Here is a 26,203-nt window from a genome sequence, read left to right on the forward strand (position 1 = left end):
GGTATTTGTGTTCAACATGTAAGAAGTAGAAAGTACAGGTATTTGGGTTCAACATGTAAGAAGTAGAAAGTACAGGTATTTGAGTTCAACATATAAGAAGTAGAAAGTACAGGTATTTGTGTTCAACATGTAAGAAGTAGAAAGTACAGGTATTTGAGTTCAACATGTAAGAAGTAGAAAGTATAGGTATTTGAGTTCAACATGTAAGTGTTAGGATCTGTCTGTGTTGTAGTTTTGTATGTCTGGTTATGGGTATTTTCATCCTTGTATATTGTCTGGTCCTTCTCTCTGTGTTTTTCCTCCCGTTGTTAGTTTCCCTGGTGTGTCTAGTTGTCTGATTGTTTTCACCTGTGGCCCTTGTGTTTCTCCTCCCCTGCCCGGCTGTGTCTCGTTTTGTGATTACCCCTTCCTGTATTTAGTCTTGTCTCTTCCTGTGTTCAGTGTCGGTTCGTCTTGTGTCGTGAGTAAACTGCGGTGAGTGTTCTGTTCTGTCTCTGAATATTGTAGCCTTGAAATAAAGGAATTATTTTGTCACTTAAATCTGCATTTGGGTCCTGCTTCCTGCACACCGTAACAGTACGAACCGACCAACAATGGACCCAGCGGATTTTAATTTTGATTTGGACTTGTTATCCCTAGAGTACACTCTTCAGTGTCATTATGCTGAATGGAGTAGAACCTTGGCTAAAAGGGACAAAGAGGCTGTCCTCAAAAAGGCACAAATGGAGGTGGACAACATGCCATGGTTGAGAGGCTCATTGCCTGAGTTTCTCAGAGTTTTCTCACGCAGCCCTGAGTACCAGTCTCCATTCTCTGACCCTTTCTTGGGATCCCGCCTGGCGTTTGGAGGTCCACGGAGCCTCCAAAAGACTTCTAAAAGACGCAAGGTCAGGAAGCCAGCTCGTACTCGGGTACCGGTCCTAGCAGCCATGGTTCCGGCTCCAGAGCCGGCCCATACAGCCATGTTTCCGGCTCCAGAACCGGACCTTACAGCCATGTTTCCGGCTTCAGAACCGGACCTTACAGCCATGTTTCCGGCTTCAGAACCGGACCTTACAGCCATGTTTCCGGCTTCAGAACCGGACCTTACAGCCATGTTTCCGGCTTCAGAACCGGACCTTACAGCCATGTTTCCGGCTTCAGAACCGGACCTTACAGCCATGTTTCCGGCTTCAGAACTGGATCATACAGCCATATTTCCGGCATGGTTCCAGACCTAGTACAGTCCCCAGCAGCCATGGTTTCAGCCCCAGTTCTGGCCCGAGCAGCCATGGTCCCGGCCCCAGTTGCCACAGTTCCCCCTCGAGTCCCTTCTCTAGTCCCTCCTCTAGCCCCTCCTCTAGTCTCTCCTCTAGTCCCCTCTGGAGTCCCCTCTCCAGTCCCTTCTCTAGTCCCTCCTCTAGTCCCTCCTCGAGTCCCCTCTCTAGGTCCCCTCTCGAGTTCCCTCCTCTAGTTCCTCCTCTAGTTCCTCCTCGAGTCCCCTCTGGAGTCCCCTCTCTAGTTCCCCTCTCGAGTCTCCTCTCGAGTCCCCTCTCGAGTTCCCCCTTGGTTCCCCTCTCGAGTCTCCTCTCGAGTTCCTACTTGAGTCACGTCTCAAGTCCCTACCCAATGTCCTGGTCCGTTGGAGGTTCCGCTGGGGGTCCTGCCAACTCCAAGTACTGTCCCGTTGGAGGCCCCGTCGACTACTCCTCTGCCGGGGGTCCTACCAATCCATGTACTGTCCCGTTGGAGGTCCCGCCGATTACTCTCCTGCCGGGGGTCCTGCCAACCCTTTGTCCTGTCCCGTTGGAGGTTCCGCCGTCTACTCTTCTGCCGGGGGTCCTGCCAACCCTTTGTCCTGTCCCGTTGGAGGTCCCGCCGTCTACTCTCCTGCCGGGGGTCCTACCAACCCCATGTCCTGTGCCGTTGGAGGTCCCGCAGACTGCTCTTCTGCCGGGGGTCCTGCCAACCCTATGTCCTGTGCCGTTGGAGGTCCCGCAGACTACTCTCCTGCCGGGGGTCCTGCCAACCCCATGTCCTGTGCCGTTGGAGGTCCCGCAGACTGCTCTTCTGCCGGGGGTCCTGCCAACTCCATGCCTTGTCCCGTTGGAGGTCCCGCAGACTGCTCTTCTGCCGGGGGTCCTGCCATCCCCATGTCCTGTCCCGTTGGGGGTCCCGCCGACTGCCCTCCTGCCGGGGGTCCTGCCAACCCTATGTCCTGTCTCGTTGGAGGTCCCGCCGACTGCGCTCCTGCCGGGGGTCCTGTCAACCCTGTGTCCTGTCCTGTTGGAGGTTCCGCCGACTGCTCTCCTGGCTGGGGTCCTGCCAATCCTGTGTCCTGTCCCGTTGGGGGTCCCGCCGACTGCCCTCCTGGCGGGGGTCCTGCCAACTCCTGGTCCTCTTCCGTGGGGGATCCTGTCCGGCCGACACCGGGTTCTGCCCGGCCTCCTGAGAGCCGCGGTCTTCGCCCTCGAGCCCGGCCCCCTGAGAGCCGCGGTCTTCGCCCTCGAGCCCTGCCCCCTGAGTGCCGCGGTCCTCGCCCTCGGGCCCGACCCCCTGACTCTTCCTGCCACTGCCTTCGCCCCTCCATAACCCCCTTTTTCAAGCTCTGCCTTGCCCCTGGGCTGTCAGCCCAAGCCCGTCCTCCAGACGCCCTCCACCCACCCTGTTGGCCCTAGTTTTGTGTCCCTCCTCCGGTCCCCCTCCACCCACCCTGGTGGCCTACGTCCCTCCTCCGGACCCCCTCCACCCACCCTGCTTGTGGTTTTGGACTTTTTGTGGTTTTGTTTTGGGACGTCTGGGATCCGTCCCTTGAGGGGGGGGTACTGTTAGGATCTGTCTGTGTTGTAGTTTTGTATGTCTGGTTATGGGTATTTTCATCCTTGTATATTGTCTGGTCCTTCTTCCTGTGTTTTTTCTCCCGTCGTTAGTTTCCCTGGTGTGTCTAGTTGTCTGATTGTTTTCACCTGTGGCCCTTGTGTTTCTCCTCCCCTGCCCGGCTATGTCTCGTCTTGTGATTACCCCTTCCTGTATTTAGTCTTGTCTCTTCCCGTATTCAGTGTCGGTTCGTGTTGTGAGTAAACTGCGGTGAGTGTTCTGTTCTGTCTGTATTGTAGCCTTGAAATAAAGGAATTATTTTTCACTTAAATCTGCATTTGGGTCCTGCTTCCTGCACACCGTAACAGTAAGAAGTAGAAAGTACAGGTATTTGTGTTCTAAATGTAAGAAGTAGAAAGTACAGGTATTTGTGTTCTAAATGTAAGAAGTAGAAAGTACAGGTATTTGTGTTCAACATCATAGGCGGCGCGTGAGGCTCAGGTTTGGGAAGGCGAAATAACTTTTTTTTTTCATCTTACGCTGCCCGCCTCCGGCGTCTATAGAAAAGAGATCAACTCAGTGAAAGCACCACCTGCTGACCGATCAGAGCTCAGTGTGCGGAGTTTAAATCTATCAAGTCATATTACAGGAAAAAGGAAATGCAGTTTAAACTGCCGTATGCAGAGTAGACGCCGACGTGTCGCACTTATCATTCATATCACACTGACATCACATCAATCAGATCATCGATCTCACATCGATATCACAATATTTCCTTATCTGAGTCAGCTTCTCGAGCCGTATCTGGCCGTGCAACACTTAGTTGTACATGATGAATTGGAAATGGGGGACCCTGATGTAAACAAGACGAAAGTCTTTCTCTGGTCTGCATCCCCTTAACAATTGTATGTTTTGAGCTGTACTGTACTGTACCCAATATACAAGCTGTTAATAAACTTTTCAATCAGTTACATTGTCACATATACTGTATGCAGACGTATTATTTTAAGCAACACATTAAGTTGACGAAACACTCAACTCAAATGTAATAAAGTCAGATCCCCTCGTGTTTTAGATGGGGCAGTATCATAAAACTGTTGTACGCTTTCAAACACTCGGTAGTTTATTTTTTAACCAGTTGTTCTGTATTCTCCTTGCAGGTGCAATTATGTGGCTTGTATCCTGGATTATATGTTTAAGTCATCATGGATGTTTAAAGTTCATATTTGTCTAATATTAGTTTACTTTTCATTAATGAAGTATGATGTTGCGCTGTCAGTACACTTGTCCCTGTTTGTGATTGGTCAAATGTAGCTAACCCCGCCCCTTTCACATGAACGCGCTCTCAGCTGGAGAGAGAAACCCTGGCTTGATTTACCGAGTTGATAACCAGCGCCGTAGGACCGCTTAGCGAGATCTCGTTTGTTAGGGTTAGTTAAGATAACTCAAGCATATCCAGGGTCTGTTGAACTGGCTTCGTGGTACAGGGCACAGGTGGCTGCATAGCAGCGCTAATGTCAAAGACATTATATTTTTATTTTACCAGGATGCAGTTACACAAATATTTGGGAAGGCTTAGCCTTCCCTAGCCTACAGCACCCACCGCCCCTGTTCAACATGTAAGAAGTAGAAAGTACAGGTATTTGAGTTCAACATGTAAGAAGTAGAAAGTACAGGTATTTGAGTTCAACATGTGAGAAGTAGAAAGTACAGGTATTTGTGTTCAACATGTAAGAAGTAGAAAGTACAGGTATTTGTGTTCAACATGTAAGAAGTAGAAAGTACAGGTATTTGAGTTCAACATGTAAGAAGTAGAAAGTACAGGTATTTGTGTTCAACATGTAAGAAGTAGAAAGTACAGGTATTTGGGTTCAACATGTAAGAAGTAGAAAGTACAGGTATTTGAGTTCAACATGTAAGAAGTAGAAAGTACAGGTATTTGAGTTCAACATGTAAGAAGTAGAAAGTACAGGTATTTGTTTTCAACATGTAAGAAGTAGAAAGTACAGGTATTTGAGTTCAACATGTAAGAAGTAGAAAGTACAGGTATTTGTGTTCAACATGTAAGAAGTAGAAAGTACAGGTATTTGGGTTCAACATGTGAGAAGTAGAAAGTACAGGTATTTGTGTTCAACATGTGAGAAGTAGAAAGTACAGGTATTTGTGTTCAAAATGTAAGAAGTCAAAGTAAAGAGTCATCAGAAAAATAAGTAGTGGAGTAAAGTACTGATACCGGAAAAATGTACTTAAGTACAGTAACAAAGTATTTGTACTCCACTACTTCCCACCGTTGCTTTTCTTTCTCTGTTTGCACACATTTGAAACACAAATGACTGAAGGAGGATCGTATGCTACCGTCATGTTACGTGTGTATATGGACTGGAGAGGATCGTGTTCCCTGCTGATGTTGCAAATATGTCACAAGTGGATGTTATATTTGACTCTCACCAGCACATACATGAGGTTCATTCAGTCATAGTTAGGATTACACATACACATGGTTTCAGAGCTCATAGAACAGGAGGGTCACTTTGTGAACAGGGACCTCTAGAGGCAGACAGCGTGCCTCGTGCTCCTCTCATCAGCTCAATGCCCTCTGCAGGCAGGACACACACAGCAAACACACATCCAATACCCAGTCACTTCAGACTCTTTCATAGGGACAAACAAAGGGGAAAACAAAAGTATGACCAAAGTGATGCTTCAACAACCCTTCAAATGTTAATCTGTTCACCAACAGAATGAAAATGTTCAGAAGCTCAGCTAAAGGACATCGCTTCAAACCATATCCTTGAACTAAAGTTGAACATAGCTACACATAATGTTGCCTGATATGCCCCGATGATCTGAATATTCAAAACCACTTGATTGGTCAAAAGGCAGTAAAGGCAATAACAGCTAAGCAATAGGAACTCTGCCCATTCTGAACAAAGAAATACATAGAGTAGACAACATTCATGTGTAGGCTACAAGTCACTTGGTGGATCCAGTCTGGCAGCAGTTCAATGACAGCTGTCTCGCTGGCCAGCATCCAACCGCACTGTGCCAACAACATCAGAGGAAATACCACGGCTCCTCTGTTTGGATATGTATGAACCTTACACTGATTTACATCCACTAACAGGTAACACGCCATTTACATCCTTACCGACATGTGGGACATGAACAGTTCAATGTTAACTGTCTGATACTCTCGGTTTGACTTTTGGTTGGCGGGAGTAGATTATTGATACACAGTTTATATGCAAGGAACAAAAAATGGATTAAGGGAAAGAAAGTGGATTTAATTCTGTTTCAATCATGACTAAATGAAGTTTTCACACACACAACATTCAGAAGATCAACTCACTTTAGGCATCTATTATGTGCCCCATAATTCCAATGTTGGAAAAAGTGTTTTTCTTTTAACGATCAATGTTATTTTGAAAGTTTAAAAAATGCTTGGGTCAAACCAAAACAAGGAATACGGTTCTCTTCCTCAATACAGACTCCCATAGTTAAAATCACTTACTGCTGATTACAAGTACATTCAAAAAGAAGTATGATGATCCTGCATTTACAATCAATAAGAAGATGTCGTGCCTGGCTTTGAAAGTGTTCAATAAACAAGTGAGTGAACGGATGCTCGTGGTGAATGTTGAGACATTTTAAGATCTGAATTGCAGCTGTCACCCAGTGAAATCTAAAACCTCTTTCCCTCAGCATAATTCATTGCCTACATGAAACCTAAAACCACAATGACTTCAGTACAACATTAACAAAAAATAAAGCAGCACATAACTGGCCAATGTGAGTTGCTTAGTAGAAACATCTCAAACTAATTTAGTTTTAAAGTAATAGTAGGAGGTTACAGAACCATGGACAGTGACAGCACAGGACTTCCTGGTGCACTTTGAAAACAAACGTCTTCATTTCCAGGAACACTCTGAAGAGGCCTGCTCCAGTGTTCCCTCAGCCATCCTGGAGGTCCTTCTCTAAGTCCAGAGCTCACGAGCCTCCCACACAGTGCAGTGATACTCTGCTGCAGAGATCAAGATGCACTACTGTTGATCACCCTGTTTTCCTGAAGGCCCTCATCCATTCAAGTGTTTTGCTAAAGCGGTCTGACAACCCCTCAGTTTCTCTGAAGGTTTGATGGTATGTCAGCCATGCTGTTTCTTGCATGTGTCCTCACGCTGAGCTGGACCTAAGACATCCATCAGCAGTCCATCAGCCCATGATTAGTGGTTCTTTATCAAAAGGCATGAACTCTAACACACTATTTATCCACTGTGTGACCTTTGGGGATTCCTCCGACACCCACTTTAATAAAATGCACCATCTAGCAGAGAGGAGGATTTTGATGAGTTTGAATACATGTTGAGGTATGATGGAGAGATGTTTATTGTTTTACCAATAATGTTATTCATTTCTTTGAGAACCTGTTTCTAAAATGTCTGATGTCCAGCGGTTCTTAAGTTCTCCTGGAGATCCAGAGGTCAATAAGTTCTCCTGGAGATCCAGAGGTCAATAAGTTCTCCTGGAGATCCAGAGGTCAATAAGTTCTCCTGGAGATCCAGAGGTCAATAAGTTCTCCTGGAGATCTAGAGGTCAATAAGATTGTTTTGGAGTTTTAGGAGTTCATCAGTTGACCTAGATGTCCAGCAGAGTCGGCCTCCAGCTTGATGGGTTTTTAATGATGGCCGTTACTCTGGCCCTTTCAGTCATTCCAGAATTTTTTATAAACTACTGGCATTATTTTGGACGATGCCTCCTCAGGCCCATCGGACAGCCCGACGGGTCCTGTTGATTGGCTGGTAAGTCAGCCATGTTTGAGGCTTGGTAGAAATCAACCAGGCGCCTCAACACCACAGGATTGTCTCTAAGATCTGACTGCATTCATGGAGCCACTTTGCAGCACACAAAGAAACAATGTTGTTGTACATTGAGGATCAGCCGAATGTGAACGTGAGAAAACGTTTCATGCGTGGTCAATGAGGAGCAGGACCGAGCCACCCCAGAGATCAAAGGACCCGGCTGACAGAGGGGAAGACCTTCAGCGCTCCAACATCCACACACATAATAGGACACTCAACAGAGAGGGTAGATTGTAGTGCTCAACGTATATATAGCAGGAATAATAGCAGTGATAAAATAGTGAAATAAAGGGAGGGCAGGCCATTTACTTTGGTTTATTTCAAAAGACATCAAAAGCAACACACCAGTGCATCTGAATGACAGTCAAGGAAGACACATCAAAGACAGGCTGCCATGACACCAGTTGGTTCATATAATCCAAACAAATCATTCAAACACAAATCTATTATTTCAGAAAAGCATTTGACTTTAACTGATACTATTACTCATTCTATGCCTACACAAGTCCAAAGGTGGAGATTGCAAATGAACACTGACTGTCCCTGTGTTGGGCATCATCATTTCATTTAACAGTTCTGAATTTACGACGGAAAGGCAGGCTCTCATTACTGAAATGACACATGCAACGCAATACATACACAAACTCAAGTACATACTTAAGTATGAAATTAGGTACTTTACTTGAGTATTCTCGCATTAAACTACTTTATACTTTTATTCCACCACATTTTCTGGGCAAATGTTGTGCTTTTTACTCCACTGCATTTAAGTAATTAACACAACAAATGATTTGACACACATTATAATATATTAATATAGCTTAATCTACTTGAACTAAAGTAGTTCAAATGAACCCCACCTTTACCATGATCAACATAAAGTGATAAATGAATACTCCATTCATCTTATAAAATACATTTTTAGAAATACAGTGCTTAAAATGGCTGTTTTGCATAATGTGTAACCTGACTTTTGGTACTTAAAGTATTTGTTGATGCTAATACTTTACTACTTTTACTTTCAAAATTGTACTTGATTATATTTTACTGTAGTATTGCTACTTGCTTAATCATTTGAGAACTTCCTCCACATATGACAGTTCACAGACCTGACATGTGATGCCTGTAACGTCAGAGCTACAGTTGGGGCCAACAATGACAGCCTACTTATCATGCTGCAAACTCTCTATTTAGTCTTACCATTGTTTCTATAAGGGCCCGGGACATGATTTCCCTTCTTAAGTTAGCGCTTTTTCATTCGGTTGAATTGGACCTGTGTTTTTTCCTGTTATTGTTCATTTATAGAACTGTCTCCTGTCTCGACACCACGGTCTGTTAACTTGGCCGTTTCCTATTTTACATCCTCCCATACATAAATAATGATATTCTGCAGCTGATAATGAAAGCCTCGCACAAAGAAGTTTTTTTTATCATAATAAGGCCTTTATTCATGTATTTCTACAAACTCCTGACTTTGCTCTCTGATAAGGCAGCTATTATTTGATTTCAATAAAGCCTCCAGCTCTGTTGATGTCAAATTGTAGTTTGTAGATTTCTTCTAAGTGTGGAGCTGTGATGTAATGTGTCTGCAGGTATAAATATAGAGGCATGGCTGCGCAGCGTCCATGCAGATCAATGTCGCTCCGGCGCTGAACTCAGTGCGCCTGTCGGTCTGGGAATGAGCGCAACTTCCACCCGCCGCCGCTTCCTATTCTCGCTTCAGTGGAAAGGCAAACGCCGGGAGGCTGCTTTCAGAGCCACCCCCGGGATGGGCTCTCTGGCGGCCCTGCAGACGGTGCTGGTGCTGGGCCTGGTGACCGGGCTGGCAGGCTGCGTTCCCGGGCTGAACGGCACGGCGGACCGCTGGGAGGCTCTGTACTCCCGCTCCCTGGCGCGGATCCCGGGCGAGAAGCGGGAGGATGTCAGCCGGAACGGAGACTATCTGCTGGGCATTAAAAGGCTGCGGAGACTCTATTGCAACGTTGGGATCGGCTTTCATATCCAGGTGTTACCGGACGGTAGAATAACGGGTGTACACAGCGAAAACCGCCACAGTAAGTTGTGTCATTTATTAATTATTAAATTAAAAACACGTGTATTGTAACTTACTGTTTCTTACAGAAAGCTGTAGCCTATGTTGGTTTTAAACAACAATATCAAGAAAATCAGCGTTTCAGTTGAGAAATTGATTTTATTATAGTAGGCTTATAAGAAATAAACTCGATGACTAACAATATGAGTCTGAGCCTCAGCGTCTGACTCCTGATGCTGTCAATCAGAGAACAATTTACACCTATTGATCCAACATCTGCATGCACCCAGGGCCGGTTCTATACATTTTGGTGCCCTAGGCGAGATTATGATGTGGTGCCCCCCCCCCCCCTCCCCCCCTCCAAGGAATACACAATAGAATATATAAAGAATAGATGAAAAATCTCTACAAAAGACCAATAAACTACAAAAACTGAAACGTATTGACATGTTGGTTAATAAAGAAGGTTTCAAATGTATTCAGTATTGTATGAACATGTTTTAATTGGGGTGTGGACGTCACATCTTCTAGGGGGGTCCGGGGGTATGCCCCCCCGGAAAGATTTGTTTTAACATTTTAAAGTAAAATGCTTCAATCTGGTGCACTTTGAGCAGAATTACTAGAGACTAGATCTAGGGGGTAATAATCAAATAAGTATGTGAACATAACCAATAACCTACCATGGCCAATAACAAATAAATGTAACTTATTTTATTTTTGTTGTTCATATATATCTTATTTTACCTAGTTAACATTTATTTATTCATGCATTTTTTGTAATCTCTCCAGTTTTAATCGATATTTTTGGTTTACTGTCCTATAGTATACATTTAAATGATTTCAAACCTGTTGTTATTTATCCTAATAATTATAAAGGAGTGCCTTGGAAATATTTGTTTACATAAATTGTGACCAACCCGTTTGAGACCCACTGAGATAACTTAGACTAAAGCACTCTAAACACTCAGAGTCCTTTACCTCACTGAGCTGTAGTTATCAGCCTCAATCCAACAACAATCCGCGGTACTGATGCGCGCCCTCTCTCTCTCTCTCTCTTGCTTGCTCGAAGGCTCACTCACACTTTGGCTGTGAGCTGCGGGCACCTGATAAGCCAACATCCCCCACTTTCATCACTTACAGCGCCCATCGTACAGGGCAAATGAAAAGTGTAACTGGGGTGAAAAGGGTGTTACCTTGACTTAATTATGAATGTTGTTACAACAGTCAAAAATGTTTTTGTCCCTCCCAGAACTACCAGCGCAGCGCCCCCCAGATCTGGTGCCCTAGGCGACCACCTATGTCGCCTATGCCAAAAATTGTCAAATGTAAAATAGACATTTGGATTAGGCTACTTTTTAAAGTATTTTTTGATGCCAATACTTTTCTTCTTTTACTAAAGTACAATTGTGAATGCAGGACTTTTACTTTGTGTTGTTTCAAACCAACTTATAGCCTTTACACTTATTGATACCACATCTGGAGTCCTGCCCTAGTGCCGCTGAGCACCCTTTAGTGCCGGTGCTTTCCGCCCGTGGTAACCAGAGCTTTCTGTGATGCAGCCCAGCCAGCCCCTAAAGTTAGGAGCAGCAGAGACCCTGTGTGGGGATAGACGGACCCCAGCAGCCCCCTCCCTCAGACACAAAGAATAACACATGTTGATTTACCTATCAGGTCACATCTAATCCCTGTCAGGCTGTGTTTGTTAAGTGTGGGCCTTTTGTCAAATGTGAGCTGAGGAATTGACAGAATGCCTCTGAGAACTCATAGCATGCTGGGGGTTTTCTCCTGCCTCTGTACTATTTCCAGACAAGGAAAAACAATTCAGGGAGATACATTACAGGAGATCTCTGCGAGGAATTCAAGCCACTGTAAAGCATTTTAAAATGATAGCAGGAACAAAGGACAAACACACACACACACACACACACTGTAACCCACATGGCTAGGCTAAGTGAGAAACTCCATCAGTAAACCTTCAAATATCTCAATTAATGCCACTTGACTTACAAAACAATACAATAATGATGACTGATATTTAGTCAATTCTAAGCCATCAAACCTCAGAGTAAATATTGGACTTTTGTGACCAATGATTTGAGCCCAGGTTGGGAATTAAGTTATTTCAGAATCAAAATAAAAATGTTTTTTTCTGAGGCACAGTAGGGAAATTGACATTGTTACAGCAATTGGACAGTGCATATAAAAGGCAAAATAAAATAAGTTGAGTAGGAGTTTGAATAAAATAGGTTACCACCAGTGGCGGATATTGATATGGGCGGTTGCCCAGGGCGGCATTTTGACTGGGGGCGGCACAAGCGCAATGAAAAAAATCGTACACATGGTTCCGTCGCATTGAAGCCATGGATGTATAATATGAACTAGATACAGCGTCGGAGGCGGGTCTCGTTCTTTCCTATGAGAGCTGCTCATTGGCGCATGAGGATAAAATGGCCTGAGATTTTCGAGAGCAATACGTCACAGATTAGCTGTCATGCCTGGCTGTCAGAGCAGAAGTACCCGTATGTGCGCTCATGGAGCATGCGCAGTTGAGCTCCCCCTTAAGCCCCGCCCCCGAGCTCCCGCTCTCGGCTCAGTAGAATGAATGGAGAGAGAAAATAAATCTGGATTCGGCTTTTAGTGCATTTTACAACTTTAAGGACCTTATTAATCTAATAAGGACTATAATGTTCATACTGGGTAGTTTATTTAGTTACAAAATATCCGCTGATTTACAGACGTCTCTTTCCCAATGTTAGTCAATGGGAAAAACTATTGTGAAGTCACGGACTGATACGGAAATTGTAGTACCGCCGTTTGGCCACAACAAATATTTTCCTCACATTAATCTCCCGCCCCGGACACACAAGCACGCGGTTTGATTGGCTAGCGCTTGTACTGGCATATGGCTGGCACTTCCGTCGACGGTTGAAAAGTTGAACTTTTCTCAACTTTCACCGCGAGCAAAGCGAAGCAACGGAACCACAATTCAGTTCGGCAAAGCGTGACGTCACCCCATTCAAAGTGAATGGGAAGTGTCTCCGTTGAAGCACGCAACGGAACCGTATGTACGGTGCGTCACACTCAAAGAAGGGCGGGGGTAATCTCTGGTCGCCTCACTATGGGGGACACAGAGGCGGGCGGCGGGTAAACTATCTCTATCAAATAAACACTTTCGATGTTTAGAAAGTAGTACTGTATACTGGGTTGTATGAAACAATAAAGAATTATTTAAAAACTGACTTCGGCAAATTGGTACAGTCTTGACATGTAGTTGACAGTGTTGGGGGAGGGGTACGCTATGCATTGATTCTCAGGTCGAAAATGAATACCTACGGTGATGGAGAAAAAAAGGCACAAGGCATCAGGGGCCCAGTTTAGAAAGAAAAGGAAAGAAGAAGAAATTAAACGCTCAAAAGATAAAGGTATATGCACCTGTAACATCTCATTTATATTAAGCACGTCATTAAATGATGCCGGTAACCTTAACTCCATTGCTGCTTGTTAGCTGCCTGTGTTTCGTCGTCAGTTCAGCAACTAACATTGGAATCATTTCAAACCGTCTTACTTCAGAACGATAATGTGTAGCCCTGCAATAAAAACGTTATAAACAACCACTATAACCGTTATTGATTTAGTCACCTTCATTCAGTAGCGTGGCGTGGGGAAAAATGTAGGGGAAGCCCATTTTTTGGGTCGGGGGGGTGGTCAATAACGTAACCAGATGAGTGATTACAGCACCCGGTATCATTTTACACAGATTTGTATCACACAGATGCAGGACTTGCACTCGCCTGTTATCTAACCGAAAGGTCCGCACGCACTCTCCAGCTGAAACTCTCCTTATTAATTTAAGCATTTTACTTATTAATGTATGCAGACAATAACACAATCTATGTGATTTTTGGATTTACCGTGCCTCTCAATTGCCCGTGACAGGTTGGCAAGGTCGATGAATCCTGAAGTTGCCCAAGGATTGTTCAGGGAGCACGAATCCTTGTCAAAAAGAAGACATGGCCAGCAAAATAGACGCTGAAGTTTAGCGCTTCCAGTTAGCCACTCCGTGCGGACATAATTGTCCTCATTGAACGTCCGATTCTCTCCCTTTTACCTCTGTGTACACACAGCTCGAGTGCGGGCATTGGCCTGTCATCTGATTTAATTTTCAGTTGCTGCTGTAGCGGAAGTTTAGTAAAGTTATGTTTGATTAAGTACGCCAAATCTCCACCCTCCATAATGCTTCATTTGCTTGATAATTTCTAACGGCGGTAATGACAGTTACAGTATTAAAACTGATGTTGATGTGATTTGATTGGATGGCAGTGTCCAATCAAATCGCCAGCCGCCAGCCGCCTCTGAAGGGAAGCAAGAGGCGGCTGGCTTCCCTTGGCATGGCCCTGTCCAATCACAGGTTGGCAGGGGCATCACGTGGGCCTCATCTGATTGGTCAACCCCTCCATTTTTTTTCACCAAGGGAAACTAGATTCGGCTGGCCTCCTCTCGCAACAGTGAGTGCAATCTACTGTTTCACCATAACATCTAGAGGGGCGCTGTTTGTTTCACTCTTTGTAAAATACTCAATGAGAATGGGGGAGCGACGGGCCGGCAGCAACATACAGCAAAGGAGAATTATCGAAACAAAACAAAGTGTTTTTATTTATTTATTTAAATTATAACTACAATCCAAAAAAACAAGGGAAGCCTGGCTTCCCTTGGCCTCCGGGAGAAAACGCCACTGCCTTCATTTAGCAAACACCTCAAAAGTAATTGTACTGACAAGTCCTTTGTGTTATTTTCAATACTGGAGGCTTAATTAAAAGACTTCTATAATATACAGTACTGATATTTTGTAGCCCATCTTTTGTGAGATATGTTATGCCAAGAAAGAATTAGTGTGGAAAGTTGTGTTATTGTTCTAACAGTTCCTATTCTGAAAAAGTAATAGGCCTACATTGTGCATACTGAAATGAAAGCTTTATTTAACTGCATCAAAGAAGGCAAGGAAGGTCAGATCTTTGGGAGTTGAATTTAGAGATGCCTAATTCTGTAAATATGTTATTTAATGTGTGTTCTGTTCGGTTTGTGTGTTGAAAGATTTGTGCAATTTAGTCTTTTCATTCTATAGCTTATATGTCTTTTTCTTTATTAATGTATGTTTCCTACTACTTTTTATATTCATGTTTATTTTGTGATATTGTTATTTAATTTTGTGTAGTTATTTTGATTACACACATTGTTCTATTTGTGTGTTGGAGAAATGTGTGCAATATAGTTATTTAATTCTGAATTGGATGCGTCTTTTTATTTATTCATATAACCTATAGTTTTTTATATTCATGCCAGGGGGGGCGCCGACGAAAGGTGCACCGCCCAGGGCGCCATATCAGCTAGAACCGCCACTGGTTACCGCTCTGAATTGGTGTATGAATCTACAAAGAGATGAGGCTTGCACAATGTCACACCTTCCCAAAACCAACTCACTGTAACATGTTGAAAGATGTCACAGTTCATCTCCATTTACAGATTCAATCTCAGATAATAAACACAAACACGTCTCTGTGTGTTCCATGTTCTAGTGTATGTGTTTCAGTGTGTGTCTTTGTTTCCCCTGAAGGTGTCCTGCAGATCTCCCCGGTGGAGCGAGGGGTGGTGACCCTGCTGGGGGTCCGCAGCAGATTCTTTGTGGCCATGAACTGGCGGGGGAAGCTGTACGGATCTGTGAGTGTTCCCACCTTTATTGATGTGTTTGCTCTCAATCAGTCTTAACATATACTGGAATCTGCATATCAAATACTAATTCAGAAATGTACCCAGAATAATGCAGAGGACATGGCCTTGGGTCGGTCCCTATTAGCTGTCAGTGGCTGACAGAATATTCCTTAAACCTAGTTCAGGAGCACGTCCACCAACCCTTCTTATATTTAGCCTTGTTAAGGCTCAAGTGTACATTGTGAGATTAGCACAGCACTAAACTAATTCAAGCAATTCAACTAAGCAATTCATTCAAATTAAAACAAGTTGCACCCAAGAGACTAGTTGTAGATGTTTCTGAATATGTGCACCAGTGACTGCCAGGGGCAACTGTTCGCTATCAATGGAGAAAACTTGGCATGCTAATATGAGGTCTGTTTAGAATGAAGAGAAGAATAAATCACAAAGTCTTTTACTGGCACTTGATCAACATTTTTAATTTAATAATGATGTAAACTTTAATGAAATGCAGTTGACTATTTGCTCTAAAAGGATGTAGTGGAGTAATGTGTACCCGAGCTGGCCCAGTTCAGACAGCATTGTGTGGTTTTAGTGATCCTAATTGAACCTGTGAATGCACACATTGAGAGCGGATGCCTGCTAACATGTCTGGGCCACATTGAAGCACACTCAACTGATGTCCTCTGCGTTGGCCGAAGATAGAAATAAGATCAACTCTGGCTTTGTCCACAATGTGCTTCAGGTAGCTCTGTGAAGCTTCTGTATTTTCAATCATTAGTATTTTGAAAGTATTTCTCATGTTACAGAAATCACAGAGATGTTATTATCATACTGTCAGTGATGTGTCATGTCTATGTTCCCGTGCCCAGGTCTGACCTTCACCCCACTGCCTGCTCTTATTCTAGGCTCTCTAGAGCTCTACATAATAACTTTATATTTTAAGGTTGATCAAATGCACCCACAAATCAAACATAATCGGCCGTTTAACAGATAGGGTGCAGACTCACAAAGACTGTAGGCTGCGCTTCTTTATTAATCATCTGTCGTTTCTGTCATAATGTATGATCTATCTTACAGTCACAACTGAAATGTACACACACATACCTATCAAATAGAGATATGGTTTTCATTCAAATGTGTTTCATGTATATACAAACACAGACAATGTTGGTCATTATGTATGTGCCGGGGATCGGATCACGGGTGGGCACTGGAGCTGATGATAGTGCCATAACAGAGTATCAGCACGTGATGCTAAAGTCCACTGTGACGTGCTGCAGATGTTTCTAGCCAAGTTTAGCATTTCTTAGGCCTAAATGGAAGAATACAACACTATACACCAACAAAGGAACAATCTGAGACGAGTTCATACCTATATTTCATCTCAAAGAGCCTTATGATTCCAGCTCACAGCTATATTCCCCTCACAATCAGTCCGGCCCGCCTCACTCCCATCATTCATCATTTGACAATCACGTTTTTTGTGGAAACCCAGGACTATAGCAGCTATTGTACTTTAGCTTTGTAGTCAGAAATAAAGCAATTGTTTGATAGTAATCACATGGAACAAAACAAACTTCAACAAGAATGCAACTTTGTTTTGCCTCTGACTTCAAACAATTAGCATTTTCCAATAATCCTCATGTGTGCGTCTTTTCTCCTTCAGTTACACTACAACAACGAGTGTAAGTTCAGAGAGAAGCTCCTCGCCAACAACTACAACGCCTACGAGTCCATTGCCTACCCGAGGATGTTCATGGGACTGAGTAAGAACGGCAAAACAAAAAGAGGAAACCGAGTGTCACCCGCCATGACCGTGACACATTTCTTGCCAAGAATCTAGTGGCCGCATAAATAGACTCACATGGGGGGGAACCATGATGCACTTTCACTCCAAGCTTTATGCAAGTGTATCATATTTGATCTTTTGCTTTGTATATATTCATTTTTTTATTTATGTTTAACCAGTTTTGTATTTTTGTTAGGGTAGGGTATCTTGTCACCGGTGAGTAAGATGAAAGATTCTCAACACATTATTTATGCTTTCTTTTTCTAATTTATCACATATTTGCTGCTACTGAATGAAATCCTGTCTTTGGATGTTGGTTGTCTTTGCACTGATGGGATATTATGCAGTGCACAGCAGAGGTTTATGGTCTAACTATGGTTTTTTTAATGATTTTTACACAACATGCCCGTTTTGAGTCTTAGCTTAAAAAGTCAATGAGGCGGGACTGTCTTCGGTGTTCGAAGTGACACTGATTGCCAAATGCTCCAACTCCTTTGTGTGGCACTGGAGCCTAATTGAAACAGTATCATCTTACTGCCTGAGAGAGAGAAATGGGGGGAGGGGGGGAGGGCTGTTTATAGCTCTGCCAGGGGGGTGAACTCTGAACTTTTCTGCTGTCAATCTCAGTCAGACCTAGAAGACTGCAGATAGAGAGCGGCATCCTCTCTGATATTATATAAGTGGGGAATTTGGGAGTTTAAATGCAAGGTCAAAGTGTTGAAATGCGACAGAGAAACTGTAGCTCTGTGGAAGAGGACTGTTCTCATGTCCAGCTGTTTCAGATTGTCAGGTAGCCGTTGGACATTGTGTAGAGTAGGACAGGTCTGGAAGAAACGCCCGGGAACTTTGGGCCTGTTGGACAAAATTGGTCTAGAAAATGTTGTTTACCTCGTCATCTTTGATGTACTTAAAGTTATATTATGTACCTTTTGAAGCTATAACATAGTATAACACCCAAACTTACTCCAATAGACTTAGCCATGTTCAGCAAACGTTACATACGTTGCAAGAGGGCTACAACTACATCAAAATGAACATATTTTACTGTGATTTAATTGTAATACACGTTTCAAAATAATGCCGAAGTAACAACATACTGATAGCGGTTAGTAAAAAAATGCATGTGAGGAGATCGGATGGATCGGCTAAGCTAACGTTGTATATGCTCCGACCGTCCACACTCACAACAACGGCCTACAGACATAAATAAAGCAGCGACTGTATTCTCCATGACACAGGCAGTCTGTGGTTTGTACTTGTTTAACTTTGGTCTAGTTTCTGAACAGATATGAGGAGATGTGAGCTCTGAGGGCTAACAGCTAACGGCTGATGTTTTGGTTTTGTGGTTCGCATTGAAGATGACATCACGGCAGTTTTATGCAGCGTCGCTCTGCCCGCCGAACAGCCGATCGCCCCGCCTACACTGCGTTACTATAGTTACTACCACAGTAACTAAACTGTAATGGAAACGCAGCATAAAGTGAGCCTGGCCTACCAAGGCCTAGCCGTGCTAGGTCCTGCAGTGGAAAAGCACCATAAGTGTCAGAGCAAATCTGGTTCTGAAGCTTTGTTGTCACTGTGAGGAAGTAGCAAAAAGCATATTTCTCAAAATGTCCAACTATTCCTTCAGTGATCTCATTGTCTTAAAGCTAAATCTTTTCTCAAGCTATACATCAGTGTCATTTACTAAGTGTATTTCCCCTCCAGTCATTTCCTTATGCGGTGATGAACAACAACACACTCAGGTTAAAATAAGCTCACAAATACATTTTGTTGAGGATACAAACTGGGCTGCAGTTCCTGTACGAGCAGTTTCCAATTCCCTTTGGAGTATCCTCTCTTTTATTAAACCAACACCCATTTTCATGTTTTACTTTCACATTTCCCAGACTCCTGTTGTCCTGTGTGTCTGCAGACAGCAGCCCAGATCGGGGGCCATGTTGTCCTGTGTGTCTGCAGACAGCAGCCCAGCTCGGGGGCCATGTTGTCCTCGTTGCGTCTTGTCACGTTCCGGCTATCTTTACCCTGTGATTTACTTTTAGAAATGATAATCATGGGAGAAATATTTACAGACAGCTGTTGGACTGTACTATATGCTAGGGCCAGTAACCCTATATTTTTCTTTATATATTTTGTAAATATAACCCCCTAGTAACTGAAGGTGCTGGTATTCCTTTCGGGGGGAGGACAGTTTTAAACCAACAGAGCTGGGTGGCTGTCTAAAGGTGTGAGCTGCGTTTGATTGGCTCACGTTGGTGCATTCAGGGGCGCCGTTTGCCGACAGGCAAGGCAGGCAACTGCTTGGGTCCCCGGACCAGAAGGGGGCCTCCAAAGAAGGTAGATTAAGAAGGTCCACAGCAACGACAACATGAGGGGAGGGGGGGGTCAGCGGTGCTGTCGGAGGTGCCATGTCCCTTCTGCTTGGGTTCCCCAGAGTGTCTTGGGGCGCCACTGGGTGCATTGACGACTAAATCCACCAATCATCAACAACCCATGTTAGAAAGAGGACTAGTGACATTTTATCTGTTTTCTGTTGTATTCTTACCCTCCTGTTTACTTCATCAGCCTTATATTCAAGAGGTTTTAAATCTCAAGCTCAACATTCCTCTAACAATAGCATATATTGTATATATTTTGTAAGCAGTCCTGTTTGATTGTTCTGTTAGTCTGTGGGTGAGAGTGCTTTCAGTAGAAGTGATGATGCATTAACACAGAATCCAGCCACAGTGAACACACGCTAGGAATTAAGTTGCAAATATCATGCAAACTGTCGCTGCAGCGGCTTTAGGCTGTGAGTCTTTCAAACCAGCTAGGATGTAAAGACTGATCCACGCTCAGTTGGTTCACTACTGTCAGATAGTTGTGAAATTGTAAGAATAAGTGGAAAACACTGCCTGCTGGTCCTGAAACACGCCTGGTTAAATCTCCTCCAACACCTCATGATGCATCCTGCTGTGTGAGCTCTCTGGTAACACTGCTTTGCATGGCGGGCATCATGTTTACAGTAGAATACCTTTCTGCCCTCAGCCACTGACCCAGGGCCAGTCCTCTACTCAGGCTGCTCATTTGGTTATTCAGCTTTAGTCCGATCAAGACCAATGGAGTTCTTAAAGTCAGACTGTGGCAAACCTTCTCTCAGACGCTGCAAATGTTTCACATTCACGTGCTGACCATGTGGACTACAGAAAAGGCTGCTGAACACTGACGGCAGACACACCACCAGCACCACAAATTCCTATAATGTCCTCCAATGTTAAAAGGTCAATTGAACCAATATTACCGTATTTTCCAGACTATAAGTCGCACCAACGTGTCGTTAAGAGAAAAAAAACATATATAAGTCGCTTCGGTGTATAAGTCGCATTTATCCACTGAAGTCTTCATCCTCTGTGTGGATGAAGCAGCGTGTCCTGCTCCGGGCTGTCCTCAGACTCTCCATCAGAATCAGCTCCGATTAGACCTTTCTGAATCCCGACAGGATGGTGTCGGTCGTCACTGAAGCCCATGCTGTGTCCATCCATCCCACAACATCCTGGAAAGTTACGTGACGCATCCTCCCAGTTCTTATTATACATCCATGATCCTCACGGTTGCCGTGACTTTTTTCTTCTTCGGTGGTACAGCAGTTTTCAGTTGTCATGATTGTATAAAGTGCCATCTATTGGCCGGAGTTTGAACGCAGTCAGACAAAATTCAATATATAAGTTGCTTCGGAGTATAAGACGCAGGACCAGCCAGACAGGTAAAAAAACGCGACTTATAGTCCGGAAAATACGGTACCTAAACCAGCGTTAACCTAACATGCAGATTTTGTTTTAAATGCTGGACATTAGTTAGCATTTAAGAACTTCTGGATCCCTCATTTATGGTTAGATGCCTAAAATAAGGTCTGTGGTTAACACAAGCTGGAGAGATGTTCTGAAGTTTTAATCTACGACAAGAAATGTGTCAGTAAAACCACCTCTGGTGAATGTTTAAAGCTTTTATGTGTCATCAAAATGGCTAACAAGCGACTAAATGAGACTACTAAACGACATCGACGACGGGAGCCCTTGTGATGCTAGCTTCCAGGTTGGCCTACAAAATATGTTATCACCAATCTTTATCCATGAAGCATTACAAGAGATGAAGGAGAAGAAGGTTTCATTGCTAAACTGGTTGGGACTCATCTATGAAGTGTAAACTGTTGATAACCCTGCTGCCTGGATACCTGCTTTCAGGGAAAGGATTTGATTTTGTCAGTGATGATATGATACTGTACTATCTATAATTCTGAGTCCTGTGGTCTTATGACAATTTTATATCAACTACTTTTATCAGTAGTCCTGCAGTTTTATACAGGGCCTAATAAATGCCACACTGTATGCACTGTGTGCACATGGCTGAAGCCTAACTGAAGGCAAGTTGAAAATAAAATGATGATCCTGTAAATGTAAGGTGTGTTTTGAACTGTCTTTTTGTAATAACATTGTCTTTTATCCTTCACTACTTTTTCAATTAAAAAATATGTATCACTGACATTGAGTGAATTCATGTTATAATGCAAATTAAAAGTAACATAACATTACATTGCATTTAGCTGACGCTTTTATCCAAAGCGACTTACAATAAGTGCGTTCGACCAACAAGACACAACCTTGAAGAAAACAGAATCATAAAGTACATCAGGTTTCATAGAGCTAAACATTTCAAGTGCTACTCAACTGGCTTTAGATAAGCCAGTCCTTTATTAGTATATAAGTGCTTTGTTAATAGTTCTATCGCTCGAAGTGGAGTCGAAAGAGATGAGTTTTCAGTTTGCGCCGGAAGGTGTGTAAGCTTTCTGCTGTCCTGATTAACATTATCTATACGTGACAGGAGACTCTCGTCCTCACCTTTACTCTTTGAACATCTTCCTTCAATAATAACTTCTCTTATATGAGTGTGTTTCTTAGGAGACCTTTAAAACAATCCCAACTTGGGGTTTCTGGTGAACATTAGATAAAAGCACTATCAAGTCAAGATGTGGTCATAGTCTCAGCCAGTCTCTGTTCAAATGTCCCATACTGCAACTTTTGTATTGGACCCTTTGCATGGTTAACCCTCAAATCTTTCATATTCCACTGCCCACAGTTTGTGACACTGGCTTTATGGTATTAATGTAATGTTTCAAGCCAAAACTGTGATGCCAAGGACCTTTCGGAACATTGTTGGTGTGTTCTTTTAAATAAATAACATTTCCATACTCACAGTAGGGGCTGACAGTCCCTGAGGTCCACCAAACACACTGATTCAAACTCACTGTGTAGTCAAACATTTACACAGAATGTTTGTTATGCTCTGAGATCCAAAGTTTACAGAGATACTACATTTGATGGCTCAATTTGTGTTTAATTGTCTAAACAATAGGAACCGAACACATAGAATTCCTTTTCATAGGGGGGGTGCAGCAATATAAAAACATTGATTTCCTTCATCATAAACCTGAAATAGGTTTAACATAGAGCTTGAACAAGATGATACAGAATGTAAGGGGAACATACGACTGGCAATGGCTGTTTGCTGAGTGAGACAACAGACCAAAGTCAGTGTTGGGTTGATGGCTCTGAGCAACAAAATACACAACACAGATTTCTTTGAAGCTTCCATGTTGTTTCCACGTTAGGACTTAAAGCTTATGAACACACCAAAGTTGTGAAAAAAACTTCCCAACTGAGTAGCTTGTGAATGCACCACTGGCCTTGTTTCAGGTGTGCACTCTCCAAGTGTGATTCTAGTTTGACATCCTCTAAGGAATCACTTAAAGAAATTCAAAATAATTGTGTGATTAACCAAAATAAAATGCACATTTTTTTTTTTTAGAATCAATAGAAAACACCATGTGGACCTCAGGATTCTGCCATCATCTAAGCTCTGACGGTTTTATTTTCTACATTCTTCCTCCAGTCTCTGAGGCTTGCCTGGCACTTTGATGGTGTATCTGTTGCACTGTGGCCTTGCTCAGAGCAGGACAGGTGTCCATAGCTGCTGCACATATCTCTGAAGCTCCATTCAGCTGCAGCCGGGGCTAAAACAGGACTCGTCACAGCCTGAAAGAATGACAGCTTTCTGCTGGCTGGGTTAAAGATAGAGCCTCCTGCATCCTCTTCCTATTGTCTATAAGTCGCACACACTCTGCACCGAACTCACACACACAGTGTGAGGAGACGCCTGATCCTTTAGAGCTCAGCAGCATGTGAGGAGAGAACATCACAGAGAGGGAGCCAACATGTACTGCTGTCTGAGTCTACAGACTGTAAGGTGAGGAGGATCCAGGTCAAATACCTTCACACCCACACACTCACACAAACTGACACACACACTTGTTGTGTATCTGTGTATCATTGCACATTGGTCTTGCAAACTAATCTTGCACTATTTCATAGTTTTTTTCCAAATTTGTTTTATGTCAATAATAATAATACATTTAATTGATATAGCGCTTCTCATCTGCCAAGACAAATCTCGAAGTGCTTATATTGAATATACATTGTTTGATTTTCTTTGCCATATCTACACTGTAGCTACTCGGCATACGACAATAACGCCTTTTCATTTCTAATTGAGTTTATTCGATTATATGAACATTATACATTAACATTAACATTATACATTGCATTTCATTTAGATGATGCCCTTATCCAAGCCTTTTACAATAAGTGCATTCAAACATGAAGAGACTTTCTCAGAACACTAATTAATGATCCTGCAGGAACATTCAACACAAAATAGACCAGACCATCATAGTGGTGCATTTCGGAGTAGCTAAACCTTTTTTTAGTACTAAACCTTTTTTTTCCTTTGTATTTGTTTTAGGTCGTGTATAAAGATGAGTTTTCAGTTGCTAAATGAGATGGCCTATTTGAATTTGTCTTTTTCATCTTTCCTATTGTTTGTTTGATTGTTTGCATTTGCCTTCGGGATAAACAGTATGAATCCCGACATTAAGATAGAACTTAACAAATGGAACCACTGCCCTCCAATCTTGTCGCTAACAAAGTTATGAATCCATCAATTTGCAGAGCAAACAAGACACACTGCTGCCTCTGCACAGCCCAGAGGCAAATCAGCTGCTCACTGCATTCAAATGTCCTCACAGGACACCTGCTGCACAGCTGTGCAACACACACACACACACACACACACACACACACACACACACACACACACACACACACACACACACACACACACACACACACACACACACACACACACACACACACACACACACACACACACACCACCACCAACCGCCTCACGCAGTTCAACACATCTCCTTCACATAGGAAGATGTGACCAACCAACATCAGGTTGTTGGTTGTGGTCTGTCACTCTTCAATGGCTGTGCGAGGTCGCTGGATATTGGCAGGAACTGGAACAGGCCGTCGTCCCTAATGCACCTGTGTTCGTCGTCCATAACATACGCCTGCCCATACCATAACCCCACCACCACCATGGGCCACTCGATTCACAACATTGACATCAGAAAACCGCTCACCCACACGACGCCACACACACTGTCTGCCATCTGCCCTGAACAGTGAAAACCGGGATTCATCCGTGAAGAGAACACCTCTCCAACGTGCCAGACGCCATTGAATGTGAGCATTTGCCCACTCAAGTCGGTTACGACGACGAACCGGAGTCAGGTCGAGACCCCGATGAGGACGACGAGCATGCAGGTGAGCTTCCCTGAGACGGTTTCTGACAGTTTGTGCAGAAATTCTTTGGTTATGCAAACCCATTGTTGCAGCAGCTGTCCGAGTGGCTGGTCTCAGACGATCTTGGAGGTGAACATGCTGGATGTGGAGGTCCTGGGCTGGTGTGGTTACACGTGGTCTGCGGTTGTGAGGCCGGTTGGATGTACTGCCAAGCATGCCAATTGCACGCTCCCTCAAAACTGTGGCATTGTGCTGTGTGACCAGCCTAATGCACACCTGTGCAATAATCAGCATCTTGATATGCCACACCTGTGAGGTGGATGGATTGTCCTGGCCGAGGAAAAGTGATCACGAACACAGATTTAGACACATCTGTGAAGAATCTTTGAGAGAAACCTTTACACCTTTTGTGTAAATAGAAGAAGTCTTATATCTTAGATTTCAGCCCAGGTCAAATGGGAGCAAAAACAAAAGTGTTGCATTTATGTTTTTGTTCAGGTTATTAAAGTTTTTTTTTCAATTGCTAAAACACGTTTTTGGACAAAAGGGCTCATTCTGTCAAAACACTTAACACAATTCACAAAACCACACACCCAAAGTGCAGAACACCTCATGTATCTTGCAAAATGAAGCACAGCCAAACGTTTGCACCAAATGGCACACACTTCACTTATAGTACAAGACACTTTGTCCAACCAACTGCACACTGTGGTGCTCAATCTAAAGCATCTTTCATGGTGTTCTGTCTGGAGAGAATTCTGCATAAAAAGATTGTTCAAGTCTGCAAAGATATGTGCAGAAACACACATACAGTTGTTATACTTTTCTCCAAAACAAATTGGTGCAACTTTCCTGCACAACACATAGTTACAGTTGTGTAAACACAAATGATGCCTTTGTCAAATACAGTAAAGTGAAAGGAAAACTTTGAGGAAAGAAAAATACAAAAAATCTTTTTAGAGAAAACAGAAGAGAGAAAAAAGACTAAGGCAGCATTTGACCTCCTCACTGGGTCTGACCACAGCCCCTCATCCACCTGCAGCCTGACGCTCACACAGCTCCAACCGTTATGCTGCAGATAACTCTTCATCTGACTTCAGGTCATCCTCCCTCTCTCTCTCTTATCCTCCCTCTTCCTCTCCCTCTTGCTGCTATCCATATATGCATTGTTGTTTTTATAAATGTCTTACAGGAAGCCTCTTTCTAGTGCTTACATCCTGGTTGATGAGTCAACAATAAAGCAGTTTGGTGTTTACGGCCATTTGGCATGTGTATTTGTTGATTGGTCCATGTGTGTAGCATTTTTAATGGCAGTGTTTTGAAAATGGCAAACAAGTGA

At 43.4% G+C, this 26,203-nt stretch overlaps 1 protein-coding gene across 1 annotated transcript; it reads left to right on the plus strand.

Moving 5' to 3' along the window:
• The first annotated feature begins 9,330 nt into the window (after positions 1-9,330).
• Positions 9,331-17,710, plus strand: fgf4 (fibroblast growth factor 4). The gene is made up of 3 exons (XM_034215230.1): positions 9,331-9,706; positions 15,296-15,399; positions 17,060-17,710. Exons 1-3 carry the CDS (start codon positions 9,331-9,333, stop codon positions 17,234-17,236), a joined length of 657 nt encoding a protein of 218 aa, XP_034071121.1. The 3' UTR covers positions 17,237-17,710.
• Positions 17,711-26,203: the final 8,493 nt, after the last annotated feature.

This window comes from Gymnodraco acuticeps, unplaced genomic scaffold, assembly GCF_902827175.1.
Source record: "Gymnodraco acuticeps unplaced genomic scaffold, fGymAcu1.1, whole genome shotgun sequence".
Lineage (NCBI taxonomy): Eukaryota > Metazoa > Chordata > Actinopteri > Perciformes > Bathydraconidae > Gymnodraco > Gymnodraco acuticeps.

Coding starts and splice junctions, on each gene's coding strand:
- fgf4 (XM_034215230.1), top strand. CDS start 9,331: ATGAGCGCAACTTCCACCCGCCGCCGCTTCCTATTCTCGCTTCAGTGG. Junction 9,707..15,295: donor ACACAGCGAAAACCGCCACA/GTAAGTTGTGTC, acceptor TTTCCCCTGAAG/GTGTCCTGCAGATCTCCCCG. Junction 15,400..17,059: donor GGGGGAAGCTGTACGGATCT/GTGAGTGTTCCC, acceptor TTTCTCCTTCAG/TTACACTACAACAACGAGTG.